This window comes from Pogoniulus pusillus, chromosome 8 (genome assembly GCF_015220805.1).
Source record: "Pogoniulus pusillus isolate bPogPus1 chromosome 8, bPogPus1.pri, whole genome shotgun sequence".
NCBI lineage: Eukaryota > Metazoa > Chordata > Aves > Piciformes > Lybiidae > Pogoniulus > Pogoniulus pusillus.
The window spans coordinates 14,861,622-14,881,554 of NC_087271.1; the positions used below are offsets into that span (position 1 = coordinate 14,861,622).

The 19,933-nt window shown below is 47.3% G+C and overlaps 1 protein-coding gene across 5 annotated transcripts in view; it reads left to right on the top strand.

Moving 5' to 3' along the window:
* The window catches only part of DPYD (dihydropyrimidine dehydrogenase), a 647,138-nt gene that overhangs the window by 283,724 nt on the left and 343,481 nt on the right, over positions 1–19,933 (top strand). For 4 of the 5 annotated variants that reach the window (XM_064147329.1, XM_064147331.1, XM_064147333.1 and 1 more), the window contains exon 9: positions 13,511–13,618. The exons of the other annotated variant lie outside the window; for it this stretch is intronic. In XM_064147329.1, coding sequence (XP_064003399.1) covers positions 13,511–13,618 — 108 coding nt within the window. The remainder of the gene's footprint in view (positions 1–13,510; positions 13,619–19,933) is intronic. 5 annotated transcript variants of the gene reach the window in all.

A 19,933-nucleotide genomic window follows, 5' to 3' on the forward strand; every position in this document is an offset into this window, starting at 1 on the left:
TGGGTTGGAACAATCCTCAGTATAAATACAGGCTAGGGGAGGAGGTGACAGAAAGCAGCCCTGAGGAAAAGGACTTGGGAGTGCTGGTGAGTGAGAAGCTGGGCATGAGCAGGTAGTGTAAGCCTGCAGCACAGAAGGCCAGTGTCAGCCTGGGCTGCATCCAAAGCAGTGTGGCCAGAGATGAAGAGAGGGAATTCTGGCTCTGGGCAACCTGATCTAGTTGAGGCTGTCCCTGCTTACTGCAGAGGGAGCTGGACTGGGTGACCTTTGGAGGTCACTTCTAACTTGAGCTTCACCTTGAATGTCTCTATGAATGGGGCCCCAACCACCTCCCTGGGCAACCTGTTCCACTGTTCCACCACCTTATTGTGCAGAACATGTTCCTCACGTCCAATCTAAATCTGCTCTGCTCTAGTTTGAAGTCATTGCCCTTGTCCTGTCCCTGCAGGCCTTTGCAAACAGTCTCTCTCTCTGCATCCTTCTCATGGTCCCCTTCAGATACTGGCAGGTTGCTATTAGGTCTCCCTGGAGCCTTCTCGTCTCCAGGCTGGACACTCCCAGCTACTTATGTTTAATTATCACCACTGGAAATGAAGCAAACAAGATTTTCAGTAGTTAATATGAAGAAAACCAGAAAACCTCTAGCAGGTTTTGTCCAACTTCAGGTCTTATTTGTGTTGTTTGGTGTTTTGTTTTTTGGGGTTTTTTGTGTTGTTTTTTTGTCTAAACATTCATTTTCAGTCACCTGTCAATGAAAACTACATCTGGCCATTATGAAGAATGAGGGCTTATTTTGTGTGGTGGTTATTAAGGCTGGCTGAAAAGATCATTTGGACTGCAAATGACAGAATCACAGAACATCACGGACTGGAAGGGACCTCGAAAGCTCATCCAGTCCAACCTCTCTGCCAGAGCAGCATCACCTAGCCTAGATCATACGGGAACACATCCAGGCAGGTGTGGAATATCTCCAGAGAGGAAGACTCCATGACCCTCCCTGGACAGCCTGTTCCAGGGCTCTGTCACCCTCACAGGGAAAAAAAATCCTGTCATTGGGCATCGCCCAGCAGAGCCTGGCTCCAGCCTCTTGGCACTCACCCTGACATATGTATAAACTTTGACGAGGTCACCTCTCAGGCTCCTCTTCTCCGAGCAGCAGAGCTCCAGCTCACAGAGTCACACAGAATTAACCAGGTTGGAAAAGACTTCGAGGATCATCGAGTCCAACATGTCACCTAACCCTTCTAATTAACTATTGTTTTGTCACTGGGTGCCTGGCAGAACAGACCAACCCTACCTGGCCACAACCTCCCTTCAGGTGGTTGAAGAGAGCAACAAGGTCTGCCCTGAGCCTCCTCTTTTCCAGGCTGAACACCCCCAGCTCCCTCAGCCTCTCCTCACAGGGCTGTGCTCCAGCCCCCTCACCAGCCTTGGTGCCCTTTTCTGGACACGTTCAAGCACCTCAATGTCTTTTCTTAAACTGGAGGGCCCAGAACTGGACACAGGACTCAAGGTTTGGTATAACCAGTGCTGAGCACAGGGGCAGAAGGACTACCCTAGTCCTGCTGGCCACACGATTCCTAATACAGGCCTTCTTGGCCTTCTTTGCCACCATGTTCAGCCACCTGTCAACCAGCACCCCCAGGTCCCTTTCTGCCTGGCTGCTCTCCAGCCATGCCATCCCCAGCCTGTAGTGTTGCTTGGAGTTGTTGTGACGAAAGTGCGGAACCCAGCACCTGGCCTTGTTAAAAGCTCCCTCAGCCTCTCCTCACAAGAAAGATGTTCCATTCCCTTCATCATCTTTGTGGCTCTGTGCTGTACGCTCTCAAGCAGTTCTATGTCCCTCCCGGACTAGGGGTCCAGAACTGGACACAGTACTCCAGATATGGCCTCACCAAATCTGCCCAAACATGTCAAATTAAATATTCCAAAAAATGAGTTCAGGCTCAGAAGACATTCCTGTTTCTAGGGAGAGGAGATGTGGTCAAAATAGGAGAAAGAAAAGATGCCATGCCTTTTCTCCAGGCTTTATTTCTCCTCTCCAGACCAGGCTAATAGGTACAGTGCTAGCAGCAGTATTTATTTCCTTTTCAGAGTTAGCTGATTGATGTGTTGATGTGTCTTGATTTATTTGCTGTATCAAGCAAGCAGAGTAGCTGCACTGCTCTGCTTGCAAATCCCTTACACTGTGTATCACTCTTGTGTATTGCCTGTTCTGTATGACAAATTGACCCTCATGAGGGAATTGTGAGAGGATCTGAATTCTGTCCTTTTAAGTAGAGACAGTGGAGTTTGCACCGCTTAGGAAAATGCATGTGCATCAATATTGCAAGATCAAAGAGTATGAGATCTTGATAGGAAGTAGATGTTGTTTTTTCTAACATATATATGCATATATTTATATATAGAATACATAAATATGAGAGGTTAAAGCCTATGTTTTCCAAAGCCGCTGTTAATGATGGCTAATGATGACTTTGGATAGTTCTTGGTATGTCAGATAAAGAAGAGACAGTGATGCTGAGGTGTAGGCAACTGAAAAGAGCTGGGATTGAATGAAGGAAAGATGGCTTTATCCTGGGAGAGTAGTGCTCCCTGAGAGACAGCTGGAGCGTCTGGAAATGAAAGGCCTCACAAACCTGAGGAGAAGGAAGAGAGAGTAGTTGCAACACCTGGCACAGACTAGGACTCTCTAGAGCAGCATTTGCGGGGATGAGCTGAGTCTGCCATGCAAGCTGTTATTTCCATCACAATTCTCCTTTCTCTGTTCTTAGTAAACGCCATTTCCCACAGCCTTCATTGTGTGATTTGTATGTCAGTTGCTGCTTCTGCAGCTTGTTCCCTGGCATAAGCAGGTAGAGGGACTGAGGCTTCAAGGGGTCTAGAGCTTTAGCTGCAGAAGGCAGCAGTCAGGCATAGCCCTCTGCTTGTGTGCGGGTGTGCAGAGACCTTCTGAACAGCACGGGTGGAATTACCTGCAGCCTCTTGCTTGCCACTCAGAAGAATCACAGAATCACAGAGTCACAGATTTAACCAGGTTGGAAAAGACCTCTACGATCATTGAGTCTAACCTATTGCCTAACTGTTCTAATTAACTAAACCATGGCACTAAGTGCCTCATCCAGTCTCCTCAAGCGTCCAGCCACTGAAGAGTTGTTCTTCAGTGCAGGTGATGGAAATAACTGCAGTCATTCATTTTTTGATGTAGAATTTTTAAAGACAGGAAACCTAGAATAGTAAAAGACTGTTTCAAGACAAGAAATACAAAGCAATAAGTAAAAAAGCCTTTTAGATGACTTGCAAGTAGACATGGAGGGCAGAGAGCTGACTGCCTTTAGCATCAGCCAAAAACCTAAGGGAAAGGCCTTCTGCTTTTCTAAGCATTCTTTCATGGGTGGCTCCTGGCTGTTCTGAAGTAGTGTGTGAATTCCCTTTTGCTAAAATATCTCTCTGATTTAGCTTCAAAGGATATTACATTGGAATGGGCTGCCCAGGGAGGTGGTGGAGTCACCATCCCTGAAGGTGTTTAAGAGGAAGCTGGATGAGGCATTTAGTGCCATGGGTTAGTGAATTAGAAGGTGTTAGGTTGGACTCGATGATCTTACAGGTCTTTTTCAACGTGATTAATTCGGTGATTCTGTAATTCACCTGGTTCATTATTTTGGCCTGTCTTTTGTAGGAGACTCCTTGTTTTGGGTTGGTTTTGATGTTTTGGGTTTTTTTTTGTCTTCTTTTAAGTTTATTTATTCTCTAAAACCATTTGCTCAAAACTGCTGTGTTTTGTCAAGTGTTCTCTCTCCTGAGACGCTGTTGGCTATTTATCAATATTTGATCTGTCTGTAAACCATACTCTTGTGGGGCTCCTATTTGTTCTGCACTGGCATGTCTCTAAAGTGAATCTCTCTCGTTCTTGATCTCTTTCTCTGCTTGTCTGCCTTTACTTCTTTCTTAGCTGGCCTTGTGGCTTTAAGAAGTACTCTGTCTCTCTGTTTTAACAGAATGAAATGCAGTAACTGCAAAAGCAAATAACAAACAGCAAAAGAAGATTCATCCAGCACAGCTTACAGCAGATCATAGAATCACAGAATGGTTTAGGTTGGAAGGGACCTCAAAGATCATCCAGTTCCAATCCCCTGTCACAGGCAGGGACACCTCCCACAGGTCGCTCAAGGCCTTATCCAACCTGGCCTTCAACACCTCCAGAGAGGGAGCAGCCACAACCTCCCTGGGAAATCTGTGCAAGTGTCTCACCACCCTCACTGCAAAGAACTTCTTCCCAACATCCAGTTTAAATATTCCCTCTGCCACTCTAAACCCTTTACTCCTCATCCTGTCATTACAAGATCTTGTCAATAGTCCCTCCCCAGCCCTCCTGTAGTCCCCTTCAGACACTGGAAGGCCACTCCAAGGTCTCCTTGAAGCCTTCTCTTCTCCAGGCTGCAGAGCCCCAACTCTCATAGCCTGTCCTCATAGCAGAGCTGCTGTGGCCTTCTGAGCATCTTCGTGGCCTCCTCTGCACTGTCTCAAACAGTTCCATGTCCTTCTTGTGTTGGGGGCTCCAGAACTGTACAGAGTACTCCAGGTGGGGTCTGACAAGAGGAAAGGGGCAGAGTCTGCTCCCTTGCCCTGCTGGCCATGCTTCTCTTGATGCAGCCTGGGACAGGGTTGCTGTCTGGGTGCATGAACACTGCCAGCTTATGTTGATCTTTTCATCAAACTAAGACTGTCAGGCTTCTTGCTCCAGTTCCATCGTGGCTTAGTGTGCACACAGCAATTGTTACAAACAACAAAACCATTGTGTGCATAGCTGGGATGAGAAGACAAGGTTGGGATTCATAAGGGAAAACTAGTGATGAGTGCCAGCATTTGGCCAGACAAATCCTACAAACAGGGAAAATCAGTACTCTATTAAGACAGGAGAAAATGTTCTCTCTCTGACCCATGGCTGGAGCACTATGGCTACTTCACCTACTCTGACCTTATGTTTCAGCTATTCTAACTTTAGGTGCTATTTTAGACACAGCAGTGGGGCAGCTGCCAGAATTGCCCATCATGGTGAGAGAATCTTTGATACCAGGTGAAAATCACTCCTAAGACTGAAGGGTGTGAAGTCAACTGTCAACTGTCGCTCAAGGCCTCATCCAACCTGGCCTTCAACACCTCCAGGGAGGGAGCAGCCACAACCTCCCTGGGAAATCTGTGCAAGTGTCTCACCACCCTCACTGCAAAGAACTTCTTCCTAACATCCAGTTTAAATCTCCTCTCTGCCAGATTAAACTCATTCCTCCTTGTACTGTCATTACAAGACATTATAAATAGTCCCTCCCCAGCCCTCCTGTTGCCCCCTTCAGATACTGGAAGGCCACTCCAAGGTCTCCTCGAAGTCTTCTCTTCTCCAGGCTGCAAGACCCCAGCTCTCATAGCCTGTCCTCATAGCAGAGCTGCTGCAGCCCTCTGAGAATCTTGGTGGCCTCCTCTGGACTCGCTCCAACAGTTCCATGTCCTTCTTGTGCTGGGGGCTCCAGAACTGCACTCAGTACTCCAGGTGGGGTCTGAGGAGAGCAGAGTAAAGGGGGAGAATGCCCTCTCTTGCCCTGCTGGCCACACTGCTCTTGCTGCAGCCCAGCACACAGTTGCTGTCTGGGCTGCACTCACACTGCTGGCTCATGTTGAGCTTTTCATCACCCCAGACCTCCAGGGCCTTTTCTTCAAGGCTGCTCTCAGCCATTCACCACCTAGCCTGGAGTTGTGCTTGGGATTGTGCAGGACCTTACACTTGGCCTTGTTGAATGTCATGGGGTTGGCCTGGGCCCACCTCTCCAGCCTGTCCAGGTGCCTCGGGATGGATCTCTGACCTCTAGCAAGTTGACTGTCCCATACAGCTTGGTGCCATCTGCAGACTTGCTGAGGGTGCAGTCAATTCCTCTGTCCGTATCACTGATAAAGATGTTAAACTGCACTGGGCCCAGCACTCATCCCTGAGGATGCCACATTGTGATGTTGATCATATCACTGATGCTTAGCAAAGAGCTTGAAACTGTACTGTCTGCCCTGCATTTTCTTCAGATGTAAATCTTGCAGAGTGGCTTTGCATGGAGTTTGCAGCCAGACTGGAATAGCAAAATAGAAAGCAGAAAATGCCATATATACTGCCTGCTTCCTTAGGTTTTTGGGTGGGTTTTTTTGGTCATATCAGTCAGGCTAAACATTTTTTAATCCAACATGTTCTTAATCCAACTCCTTTGGTTTCAGTAACACTGAAATAGTGGTAAACCTGAACCATGAATGTTGCAACAGTCCCCTAATTCACAAGATCAGAGGTTGGAAGGGACCTAATGAGATCATCAAGTCCAACGCCCCTGCCAAAGCAGGATCACACAATCTAGCTCAGGTCACAGAGGAGTGCATCTAGATAGGCCTTGAAAGTCATCAGAGAAGGAGACTCCACAGCTTTTCTGAAGAGCCTGTTCTTGTGCTCTGTGACCCTTACAATAAAGAAGTTTCCCCTTGTGTTGAGGTGGAACCTCCTGTGCTGCAGCTTCCATCCATTGCTCCTTGTCCTATCTGAGGGAGCAAGTGAGAAGAACCTTTCATCAGCCTACGTGATCTAGATTAGTAGTGCTGTTAAAGATGATTTCAAAATAAATAGAAAAAAAATATTTGTGAGTGTCTCTCCTTGAGAGGCATTAGGTAGAGGGGAAACAATCTTTACTGCAGGCTGTGCATCTCACTAATGACAAGCGTGTTTTTCTCCCAGGAGTAAACTGAGGCCTCTGAGATGATATATGGATGCCTCAACAGAAATAGTTGCTCTTTGCTCTGCCAGTAGGCAGTCACTGAGAGCTTTTTCCGAGGTGCTCTTTGTGCTAGAGATGATTTAGCAGTATATACATATATTAAACCCTATGCATTTTAAAAATTACTTCTTCAATGCATGTTACCCTATTGTCCATTCAATAGCACTGAGTATTTCTGGGAGCCTCTTAAGATCTCTATGATTAATTTTTCAGTAACCAATATTATTCCAGTCTACCCAGGAAGTGCAGCATCTGAAGGTCTCAAAAGTTCAGTATTGTGTTGCTATTTCCTGACCTTGTCTTCCTCAGTGTCAAAGTATGGATCAGTGGAATTTTGGAAGTCAGCTGTTCAGCAACTGAGTCATGTTTTCTTTTTCAATAGAGATCAGAAAAGTGCTCAATAACATGACAATTTTCACATGCACAGAATTCCAGCTATTTTCCTATGCCTTTTGGCTAGGAAGCCTTTTGAAATTCATTGAGAGCATCTTTGTATTTTCTTCATTGAAACTTTTTGAACTAAAAATAGACTTCTTTTTTCTTCTCCTGGTGTTATAGTGACTTCATACAAGGATCTAGAGGTTTAAGAAACTTGTCTCATATTAGGCAACTTGTGAAAACTTCCTAAGCTTTCTTATGACTGAATCCTGATCTTCTGCTGCATTGAGACAGATTTTTGCAGCTTCAGTAATATCACAGTATCACAGTATTACAGTATCACCAAGGTTGGAAGAGACCTCATAGATCATCAAGTCCAACCCTTTACCGCAATTCTCAAGGCTAGACCATGGCACCAAGTGCCATGTCCAATCTTGCCTTGAACAGCCCCAGGGATGGTGACTCCACCACCTCCCCGGGCAGCCCATTCCAGTGTCCAATCACTCTCTCAGTAAAGAACTTTCTCCTCACCACAAGCCTAAATTTCCCCTGGCATAGCTTGAGGCTATGTCCTCTCATTCTGGTGCTGGCCACCTGAGAGAAGAGAGCAACCTCCTCCTGGCCACAACCACTCCTCAGGTAGTTGTAGACAACAATAAGGTCACCCCTGAACCTCCTCTTCTCCAGGCTGAACAATCCCAGCTCCCTCAGCCTCTCCTCGTAGGGCCTGTGCTCAAGGCCTCTCACCAGCCTCGTCGCCCTTCTCTGGACATGCTCAAGCATCTCAATGTCCCTCCTAAACTGGGGGGCCCAGAACTGAACACAGTACTCAAGGTGTGGTCTAACCAGTGCAGAGTACAGGGGCAGAATGACCTCCCTGCTCCTGCTGACCACACCATTCCTGATGCAGGCCAGGATGCCACTGGCTCTCTTGGCCACCTGGGCATACTGCTGGCTCATGTTCAGGCAGGTATCAATCAGCACCCCCAGACCCCTCTCTGTCTGGCTGCTCTCCAGCCACTCCGACCCCAGCCTGTACCTCTGCATGGGGTTGTTGTGGCCAAAGTGCAGCACCCTGCACTTGGAGCTATTGAACGCCATCCCCTTGGACTATGCCCATCTGTCCAGGTGGTCAAGGTCCTGCTACAGAGCCCTTCTGTCCTCCAACCCAGCCACATCTGCCCCCAGCTTGGTGTCATCTGCAAACTTGCTGATGACTGACTCCATGCCCTCATCCAGATCATCTATGAAGATGTTAAAGAGGATGGGGCCCAGCACAGATCCCTGAGGGACACCACTAGTGACTGGCCGCCAGCTGGATGTGGCACCATTCACCACCACTCTCTGGGTCCGGCTCTCCAGCCAGTTCCTAACCCAGCACAGAGTGTTGCCATCCAAGCCACGGGCTGACAGCTTAGCCAGCAGTTTGCTGTGGGGGACAGTGTCAGAGGCCTTGCTGAACTCCAGATAGACCACATCCACAGGCCTCCCCACATCCACCAAGCAGGTCACCTGATCATAGAAGGAGATCAGGTTGGAGAGGCAGGATCTGCCCTTCCTAAACCCATGCTGGCTGGACCTGAGCCCTTGGCTATCCCTCAGGTGTGCAGTTATCACCCCCAAGATAACCTGCTCCATCAGTTTCCCTGGCACTGAGGTCAGGCTGACAGGTCTGTAGTTCCCAAGTTCCTCCATCCGACCCTTCTTGTGGATGGGGACCACGTTGGCCAGTTTCCAGTCTCCTGGGACCTCTCCGGTGAGCCAGGACTGCTGGAAAATGATGGAGAGTGACTTGGCCAGCTCATCTGCCAGCTCTCTCAGCACCCTGGGATGGATCCCATCTGGTCCCATGGACTTGTGGGTGTCCAGGTGGCACAGCAGGTCCTGAACTAATTCCTCATGAATTTGCAGGGCAACACACCGCCCCCTGAGCCCATCCCCCAGTTCAAGAGGCCACTTGCCTCCTCCTCTCTCCTTACTGTTGAAAACTGAGGCGAAGAAGGCATTCAGGACCCCAGCCTTTTCCTCATCATCAGTTATAGTGTTCCCCTCCTGGTCCAGTAAGGAGTGGAGGCTCTTCTTGCCCTTCTTTTTAGAATTTATAAATTTATAAAAGTGCTTTTTGTTATCTTTCACGGAAGTGGCAGCCTAAGTTCTAGCTGGGCCTTAGCCTCTCTAATTTTCCTCCTGCATAATCTGGCTACCTCCTTAAACACGTCAGGAGAAGCCTTCCCCTCCTTCCAAAGGTGATACACCCTCTTTTTTCCCCCCAATTCCTTCAGGAGCTGTTTGCTCATCCAGGCTGGTCACCTTCCCCGACGGCTCATCTTTCGGCACATGGGAACTGCCAGCTCCTGTGCCTTCAAGAGCTCCTGTTTGAAGTAGGTCCAACCATCCTGGACCCCCTTGTTCTTAAGGACTGCTGCCCAGGGGACTTTGGAAATTAGTTTCTTGAGGAAACTGAAGTTTGCCCTCCAGAAGTCCAAGGTGTGGGTTCTGTTACAGTTCCTCCCTGTATCCCTGCATATTGAAAACTATCACTATCTCATGATCACTACACCCCAGGCAGCCTCCCACTGTCACATCTCCCACCAGACCTTCTCTGTTGGACAGCAGCAGGTCAAGCTGAGCTTGACCCCTTGTAGGCTCACTTAACAGCTGGGTCATGAAGCTGTCCTCCATGCACTCTAGAAATCTCCTGGACTGTCTCCTGTCTGCTGAATTAAGTTCCCAGCAGATATCTGGCAGGTCAAAGTCACCCACAAGAACAAGATCTGGTGGTCTTGAGACAGCCTCCAATTGTTTGTAAAATACCTCATCTGTTTCCTCATCCTGGTTGGGTGGTCTATAACAGACTCCAACCAGGATGTCAGATTTGTTAGTCCTCCCTCTGATTTTAACCCACAAGCTCTCAACCCCTTCGTCCCTCACCTCAAGCTCAGTGGCAAGGAGTGACTCCCTAATATACAGAGCCACCCCTCCTCCTCTTCTCCCTTGCCTATCTCTCCTGAAGAGGCTGTATCCCCCCAGTATAGCACTCCAATCGTGCCTGTCATCCCACTAAGTTTCTGAAATGGCAACTATATCATAGTCACCCTGGTGGACCAGGACTTCCAGTTCCTCCTGCTTGTTACCCAAGCTGCGTGCATTGGTGTAGATGCACTTCAGCTGGGCTCTCGGTTCCTCAATTGACTCTAGTTTCCTTCCCACTCTCTCCTTCTCAGAGAGAGTAATTGCTTCACCCACCCCCTTCAGATCTAGTTTAAAGTCCACCTAATGAGCCCTGCCAACTCCAGTGCCAGGACTCTCCTGCCCCTCCTAGACAACTGCACCCCATCAGGATCAAGCAGGTCTGGCTCAGTAAAAGTTTCCCTGTGGTCAAAGAACCCAAAGTGCCGCCGCTGGCACCATCCCTTGAGCCAGTTGTTGATGGCATGGGTTCTGCTGTTCCTCTCTGTGAACTCCCTTGCCACAGAGGGAACTGAGCAGAACACCACCTGTGCTCCCACCCCGTCTATCAATTTCCCCAGGGCTTTAAATTCCTTTTTAATTGCCCTGGTGCCCTTCTTCTCAATCTCATCCCTGCCAGCCTGTATTACCAGCAAAAGGTAATAATCAGAGGGCTGGATTAGGTTTGGGAGTCTCCTGGTGATGTCCCTAACCCAGGAACCAGGAAGGGAGCAGACCTCCCTGTGAGACAGGTTGGGACGACAAATGGGTCCCTCTGTCCCCCTCAAGAGTCCCCAACAACTATAAACCTTCTATTTTTTTTTGTTTTTGTGGAGCTAGTCACCACAGTTGGTGGGTACTGCTCCACCCTAGGCATCATCACAGTTGGATGCTCCTCAGCGCTCTCATCCTCTGTGCCCTCTGCATGCAGGGCCTCATACTTGTTAGGCAAGTGCAGAGGAAGAGGAGGAGAGGGCCGGGGTGGATTTCCCTTACTACCCCTGACAGGGATCTGTACCCATCCCCCACTGTTTCCAGGGGCAGTTCCCTTAGCAGGGGTGATCTGCAGGGCCTGCTCCCACAGATCCAGCTACCTTTCGTTCTCCCTTATTGACCTGAGCCTGGATACTTCCTCCTTCAGCTCGGCCACTTCATCTTTCAATTCTGCCACCAAGGTGAGAAAAAAGTTCACCTGCTCACACCTGGCGCAATTGTTCTCCCCTTCCCCTGCTACAGCAAGTGAGAGGCTCCAGAACTCCCTGCAGCCAGTAGCCTGGACTCCTGTGTGTTTCTGGGTCGAGTCAGTCTGCGTGCACACGCTTTTCCTGCCCTTCATAGTGCGAGTGACAGGCATAGTGCACAGTGATATTGACAGTCAGAAACAGGAAGAGGAAAGAAGAAAGGAAAAAAAAATGGACAATGCCCTAAACTTTCCCTACTTGGAATAGCTCTCCTCACAGTGCAATCCTCCTTGTCGACACTAAGGGGGTGTTGTTGGGGTTTTCCAGACCACTATGTCTCAAAGCAGTGTGGGATTAGTCTGCACTGTCATCTGTGCCTGGAGGGAACACAAATTGCTTTGCGTGTTCCCATCTTGCTTCCTTGCTCTTAGGACTCCTTGGTTCTACTGTGTTTTCTTGCCAAAGTTGGTGACATTGACTCAATTTCAGTATGTCAACTGTGTGCTAGGCTGCAGCAAGAGCAGTGTGGCCAGCGGGACAAGGGAAGGGATTCTCCCCCTTTACTCTGCTCTCCTGAGAGCCCACCTGGAGTACTGTGTGCAGTTCTGGAGCCCCCAGCACAAGGACATGGAACTGTTGGAGCGAGTCCAGAGGAGGCCACCAAGATGCTCAGAGGGCTGCAGCAGCTCTGCTGTGAGGACAGGCTACAAGAGCTGGGTTTCTGCAGCCTGGAGAAGAGAAGGCTTCGAGGAGACCTTGGACTGGCCTTCCAGTATCTGAAGGGAGGGCTGGGGAGGGACACTTTAGGGTGTCTGTTAGTGATAGGACTGGGAGGAATGGATCCAAGCTAGAGGAGGGCAGATTCACATTTGATATTAGGAAGCAATTCTTCAGCATGAGGGTGGTGAGACACTAGCACAGGTTGCCCAGGGAAGTGGTGGAAACCTCATCCCTGGGAGGTATTTAAGTCCAGGCTGGATGTGGCTCTGGGCAGTCTGATCTAGTGGGAAATGGCCATGGCCATGGCAAGCAGGTTGGAACTGTAGTGGCCTTCCAGTATCCAAAGTGGGCTACAGGAGGTCTGGGGAGGGACTATTGACAAGGTCTTGTAATGACAAGATGAGAAGTAAAGGGTTTAGACTGGCAGAGGGGAGATTGAAACTGGATGTTAGGAAGAAGTTCTTTGCTGTGAGGGTGGCAAGACACTGGCATAGGTTGCCCAGGGAGGCTGTGGCTGTTCCCTGCCTGGAGGTGTTGAAGGCCAGGTTGGATGAGGCCTTGAAGCAACCTGTTCTAGTGGGAGGTGTCCCTGCCTGTGGTGGGAGGTTGGAACTGGATGATCTTTGAGGTCCCTTCCAACCTAAACCATTCTGTGATACTACGATTCATTCTATGATAATTAGCATCCTTTGATACAAGGTTTTAGAGGTTAAGATGTAAGTTGAGGCCCTGTTGACAATACCAGACTATATCACTGCATTTGCATGAAAAGAATGTTTTAAGTACTGAGTCAGCTAGGCTGGGCTTTTGTGTTGTCCCAATGTTCACATGGCAACAAGAAGGTATTATCTGAAAACTGGAAGATGCTTTTTTGCTGTTTTCTTTTAGTCAAAATATATTTGTGACTGTTAGTGTACGTGAAGTTTATCCCTGTCTGTATCCTACAACTTCTGGATAAATGTGTACCTTTAATAACTGTAAATAAATGTCAACCAATAAGGACTTGGGGGGGAGTTGTGTTTAAGAAAATCAAGGATGGCCAAAAAATGATGGTGTGCAGGTAAGACAGATCTCCAGCATTGCCATTTGTCCTCCTCTTCAGTCAAGCTGTTTGTTATTGTCTGATTTGGGTTTTCTGGAACCTGGCTGCATTGGAAAATGCCTCAAAGCAGAAAGAATAGATCCATTTCACAGTGGTAAGGCTTACATTTCCATGTAGATAGAGCAACACAAAAAAAGCTTACAAGAGGCATATCCTACACAGTAGCTTCTTCGCTTTCACCCCTTGTGGATCCTGTTCTCTCTAACCATTTCCTCTGCATGTGTTTTTGTTTAAGCCATGTGAGTACAGGTTGCCCAACAACCGTATTTGTAGAAGTGCTTGTACTGAGGATGTTTCTGAGAAAGTGTTATGGAATGTGAGATATATACTGGTCATTGACATTTCCCTTGTAGTTCTCATCTGCCTTAAAATCCCTATTTTAGGTTTGCCAGAACCAAACAGAGACAGTATATTCCAAGGACTGAGAACAGATCAAGGATTCTACACGTCTAAAGACTTCCTGCCTCTGGTGGCAATGGCAAGCAAACCAGGTGTGTGATATTTGCTTTAGTTGTTCTTGTGTCTTGTAAGTCATTAGGAGCTATTGATATTACCAAAGGGATAACTGGTCAAGCTGCAGCACAGCCTCACAGGAGAGACTGAGGGAGCTGTAACTCTTTAGTTTGTAGAGCAGGTACACCAGGAGGGTGACAGAGCATGGGTACAGGCTACCCAGGGGAGTTGTGTAGTCTCTCTCTGGAGATACTCAAAATCCACCTGGATGTTTTCCTGTGTGATCTGGTCTAGGTGATCCTGCTCTGGCAGGGGGGTTGGACTGGATAAGCTTTCAAGGTCCCTTCCAACTCCTAACACTCTGTGAATCTGCAATTCTGTGATCCTGTGATGAAGCATCTTACAATGAATAGGTCTGAGGCAGACTTTTCTCTTGGTGAGTTGCAACCTTAGAAGTGTGGCCAGAAAAATCAGTCCTAGAAACTGTGAAGCAAATAGTTATATATCACGTTCTAAGCACATGCTAAATCATTACCCCTAAGAGGTTATATTCATTGTTCTGAATTACATTCAGAAGACTTTATAAGATTTTAATTAGCTTAAAAATATCTTGATATAAATAGTATAGACAAGATGGTCTTGGAAAGATCTAGTATTAAAGAAGATGTTGGCAATCCACATAAGCAGCTGCTTTGTGTATTGTTGAAAAATTATTTGACTTGAATCCCAAGCCATATGCTGCATGCCTTACAGATGTGTTTAAGGGAGCATTAGTTCCTTATCCAGACAACTTACAGCTGAGTGTATGTACTCAGGACAACAGCAGCATGCCAGGAGTTAGTAAGGCAAAATTCAGTCCAAAGGCACTGAATGTAGTCATGTTTCATGCCTTTACACCTTTGTTTGAGAACAGAGGTGGATGCATTTGCTCCCCAAGGTATATAGCTGCTTTCAGTGGGCCCGGATGTGGAGTCAGAAGCCCCAGATGGACGTATGAGATGAGGCTTGTGATTTCCACTTTTCCTCATGGGCTAGATCCCCCAATGTGCTGATGAAAAAGAAATCCCATGTACAGTTTTCTGAGCATATAATCAGTGCAGTATGTGGTCTTGTACATAGGAGCAGGTATTTAACTGTGTGCACACCCTTCTTTACCTACAAACTGATTTTATTACCAGCATTCAGAAATTTCATTAGGCATCATATAGGGTTGATTGCTTATGAAATAAACTTCTCAGAATCACAGAATGTCAGGGGCTGGAAGGGACCTCGAACAATCTTCTAGTCCAACCCCCCTGCCAGTGTGTTAAGTGCGTTTGAATCTGGGTTAGGAGTGAATTGTTAAAAGTATTAAATAGTTTATTAAATATATAAAGAAAATTTCCTCAAACCTCTTTATAATTAACACACAGATATTCCATTATGCGGTTGGTAAAACTATTTTTGCAGAATGTGTATGTATAGTCAAATTAAATTATTTAGGAAAGGTTCTTAGAAAATGTTTGTAACTGCAGAGTCTTGCAGCACAAAACTGCCGCTTAAAGGTTAAGCATAAACTTTCACAAACTTGAGTAAAGAGAGCTAGTTTACTCACTGGTTAAGAGTGTCGATATTTGTGATCCAAAAGCACAAACGGGGAAAATACAGCCCCAGCGACGCGGTGGCCTTCCACGTGGCGATGGTGCGGCAGGGCTTCGCTGCTGGTTTAGCCTGGACTAAGCACGTTGTCAGAGGAAATCCAGGGACATGAAGCAAGTTCTCCGTGGCTCTCAGAAGTCAACAGAGTGGTCAGCCACCTGGGCAAAGCAGAATCCAGGTTTGCAGGCTGGAGCAGTCCAACTGGGCGCGGTGTATGGCAACTGAGTCGGCCGTGGGGCTGTAGCGGCGGGCTGGAGCAGGGGGCTCCAGCGGCGGGCCGGCAGGTCCCGGTGTACCAACTCGTTGCTAGGCTGTTGCTATGTCGTGGCCTAGGCTCGGCTAGAGTCAAACGGACTTGGGTTCGGCTGAGCTCAGGCGGGCAGCTGTATCTCCGCGTGGGGCACGCCGTTTCAGTCCTTCGGCTCAGTATGGGAGACAAGCCGGGTCAGGACTGCCGCTCGTAGGGGAGGCAGGTCCACAGGCTATGCGCGATGCAGTGTCGTGGCACACACAGGCGCATAAGACAAACGGGTAGCAAAGAAAACAAAAGCAGCAGCAGCAGCAAACAAACAAGTTTGCTAGGTTTTTAAGCATTTTGATGAGTGCCTTTGGCCAATAGCAACAGGTAAAAACACCCCTAGAACCAATCCTGAGTTGTTTCTCCAAAAAGGGAGATGCACATGCCTAGCATCCGTGAGCCGTGTTTACCAAAAACAAAGCCAGCTGCAGAACAAGGCCAAATATGGTGTCTGTGACTGACTGAGAGTTGCAAAGGCTTTTGTCTACACTCCCGCACATCTTCCACCAGGGAAGAAGAAGCAGGGGGGTGGCGCCAAGGTGGGTATTCAGGTGTTCAGGGCATGCGATGGATATATATTACAGGTATAATCTGTACATTCCACCACACAGAACAGGATCACCTAGAATGGATCCCACAGGAACACACCCAGGCAGCCCTTGAATATCTCCGGAGAGGGAGACTCCATAACTCCCCTGGGCAGCCTGTTCCAGGGCTCTCTCATCCTCACTGGAAAAAAAATTCCTCCTCATGTTTCTATGGAACTTCCTATGCCTCATCTTCCACCACTGCCCTTTGTCCTGTCACTGGGCATCACCTAGCAGAGCCTGGCTGCAGCTTCTTGGCACTCACCTTTACATATTTATAAACATTGATGAGGTCCCCCCTCAGGCTCCTCCTCTGAAGGCAGCACAGCTCCAGCTCCCTCAGGCTCTCCTCCTGAGGAAGATCTTCTACTGCCTTCAGCATTTGTGTGTCTCTGTGCTTGACTCTTCCAAGCAGTTCTCTGAGCTCCTTCTTGAACTGAGGGGCCCAGCCTGGACACAATATTCGAGATGTGCCCTCAGCAGGGCAGAGTAGAGGAGGAGGAGAACCTCTCTGACTTACTAACCACAGCCTTTCTAATCCACCCGAGGCTGGCATTGGCCTTCTTGGCCGCCAGAGCACATTGCTGGCTTGTGGTCATCCTTGCATCCAGCAGGACCCCCAGGTCCTTTTCCCCTTCACTGCCTTCCAACTGCTTTCCAGTAGGTCTACAAACTGATTTTCTTATGAGCAATCAGAAATTTCATTAATCAATATATAGGGTTGCTTGATTCTGTAGAAGGTTTCTCAGAACAGTATGTTGAAGAGTCTATATCCTGTGGCAAATTCTTCTGCATATAAAAGTAAATCTTATTACTCCATTTTATGCAAAATATTTAGGAAAGGAAATTCTGGATCCCATCTGTACCATCTCTGTTATCTTGATTATTTTTTTCTGTCTGTTTTCGTAAGCTCAAAGAGAACTCAAATGGGTTGAGAGAAAAGGGTGGGGTTTGGGGATTTTTCTTGAAGAAAGAGGGGTTTGAAATTGAAACCTATTGAGAATCTGCACTGCAAAATATTTGTAGTTTGAAAAAAGGAAAAGCAAACTCTGGTAAAACAATCCCCTCTCTTAGTAATCAGGCTAAAAAGACTTTATAGAATTCAGTATGGACTCAATCATGCCCTGGGCTGCAGTGAGAGCAGCATGGCCAGCAGGACATGGGAGGGGATTCTGCCCCTTTACTCTCCTCTCCTGAGAGCCCACCTGGAGTACTGTGTGCAGTTCTGGGGCCCCCAACACAAGAAGGACATGGAACTGTTGGAGCGAGTCCAGAGGAGGCCATGAAGATGCTCAGAGGGCTGCAGCAGCTCTGCTATGAGGACAGGCTGGGTCTCTGCAGCCTGGAGAAGAGAAGGCTTTGAGGAGACCTTGGAGTGACCTTCCATTATCTGAAGGAGTCTACAGGAGGGCTGGGGAGGGACATTTTAGGGTGTCAGGTAATGATAGGACTGGGAGGAATGAATCCAAGCTAGAGTTGGACAGATTGAGATTAGACCTTAGGAAGAAGTTCTCCAGCATGAGGGTGATGAGAGAGTGGCACAGGCTGCCCAGAAAAGTGGTGGAAGCCTCATCCCTGGATGTTTTTAGGGCCAGGCTGGATGTGGCTCTGGGCAGTCTGATCTAGTGGGAAATGTCCCTGTCCATGGCAGGGATTTTGGAACTGTAGTGGCCTTCCAGTATCCAAAGTGGGCTAAATGGGTCTGGGGAGGGACTATTGACAAGGTCTTGTAATGGGTTTAAACTGGCAGAGGGGAGATTAAAACTTGATGTTAGGAAGAAGTTTTTTGCAGTGAGGGTGGCAAAACACTGGCACAGGTTGCCCAGGGAGGTTGTGGCTGCTCTCTTCCTGGAGGTGTTGAAGGCCAGGTTGGTTGAGGCCTTGAGTGACCTGTTCTAGTGGGAGGTGTCCCTGCCTGTGGGGGGTGGGGATGGAATTGGACAATTTTTGAGGTCCCTTCCAACCTAAACCATTCTATGTTCTGTAAGTCACCTTCCTGCAGGACTATTTGGACACTATGATCTGCATCTTTGAAAGTGTTGCAAAGCACCATTCTCAGTTTGCTAGGATATGCAATATCTCTTTATGTGTATGAAGTCTACTGGTTCAAAATGGATGAGCTTTGAATGAGTTTTTTCTCGATGACAATAATAGGTAACACTTTAGTCCTGTCAATTAAGGTGGTCTGTAGCTGTAGCCATCCTCTGTGCTCTAAATCATTGACTTCTAAACTAAAATACATGTTTCCCATATCTTTCTCTATCCATTTTTTAAATTCTAACATTTCTGTAAATAATAAACATAATAGCCTAATCACAGTAAAAATACCTGTTCTTGTCTGATTGCCATATACTTTCCTCCAAAAGGAGGAAATTCCCCTTGCAAATGGAAAGATATGAGTTTACCTTGGGAATGGCCTTGCTACAGAAAGCAGTGTGCTGCTGTGACTGGTCCATAATGGCACCCTGAGCAGTCATTCCCTTGCTGCACTTTTGCTTTCTTTCCCCTCCACTGCTCAATGTACATTTTTTTGTGAAGTATTGATTTCATTAAAAATAAATTTGAAAAGTTTAGAAGGGAATTTTATTATAAGAAGCCTGGTGAGTTAGTAGTATGTGCAGTGCTACAGTGGGAGAAAGATAGGATTTGCCAAACAATAACATTTCACAATTGGAGAGAGAATAGATATATTAGAAGGTTGATTCTCACATGTCTATATTAACAGCATTGTTTCCTTGAGTGATACTTATAGAGCAAACATAAAAGTGGGTAGATGCAGATTGGATATTAGGAAGAAGTTCTTCACCATAAGGGCGGTGAGACCCTGGCACAGGTTACTCAGAGAGGTAGTGGAAATCACATTCCTGGAGGTCTTCAAGGCCAGGCTGGATGTGGCTCTCAGCAACCTGATCTAGTGTGAGGTGCGTCCTTGCCTGTGGAACTATATTATCTTTGAGGTCCTTTCCAGTCCTGACAATTCCATGATTCTATACTTCTGTTTCTTTACAATTGCATGAGAAAATCTCCTGCTGCTGCTGCTGCAGGGTCCTCAGGTTAACAGTGCAGTAATTAAATGGGCAGCTTAGTGCCTCCTGACTGAAGTTGTCACATACCCACTGAGGACATACCTTTATGTTGTTTGTGGCATTTTATTTTTTTAAGTTGCAATACTTTGCCTAATTAATAGTTGTTTGTGTTTAAACATGATAAAGTGTGGTCTCATGTGGGGAACACACAGAGTTCAGTATTATCTGAGTATTCTTGTATAATTGAATCATCAAATGCAAGCTGTGGCTGATGAACACCTGATGTCATTCTCTCCATGTAACTTACTGTAAACCATTTGTGGGAAAAGTACTGAAGATTAAATGTTTTCTCCCAGGAGAATAACTAGAAATTACTGTATAACAATATTCTTTCTGCCTTAAGTTCAGCTAAATAGCCTGGGAGAGCCATGTCATAGCCAGAGCCATGTCAGTACTTCGTAGAATCAGAGTCACACAGAATTGTCAGGGCTGGAAGAGACCTCAGGGATCATCTAATTCTAACCCCCCCTGCCATGGCCAGGCACACCTCACACTAGATCAGGTTACCCATAGCCACATCCAGCCTAGTCTTAAAGACCTCCCAGGGATGAGGCTTTCACCACCTCCCTGGGTGACCTGTGCCACTCTCTCACCACTCTCTTGCTGAAGAACTTCTTCCTAACGTCTAATCTAAATCTGCCCTCCTCTAGCTTGGATCCACACACACCCCTATCACTACCTGACACTCTAAAGAGCTCCCCCCAGCTTTCTTGTAGACCCCTTCATATACGGGAAGGCCACAAG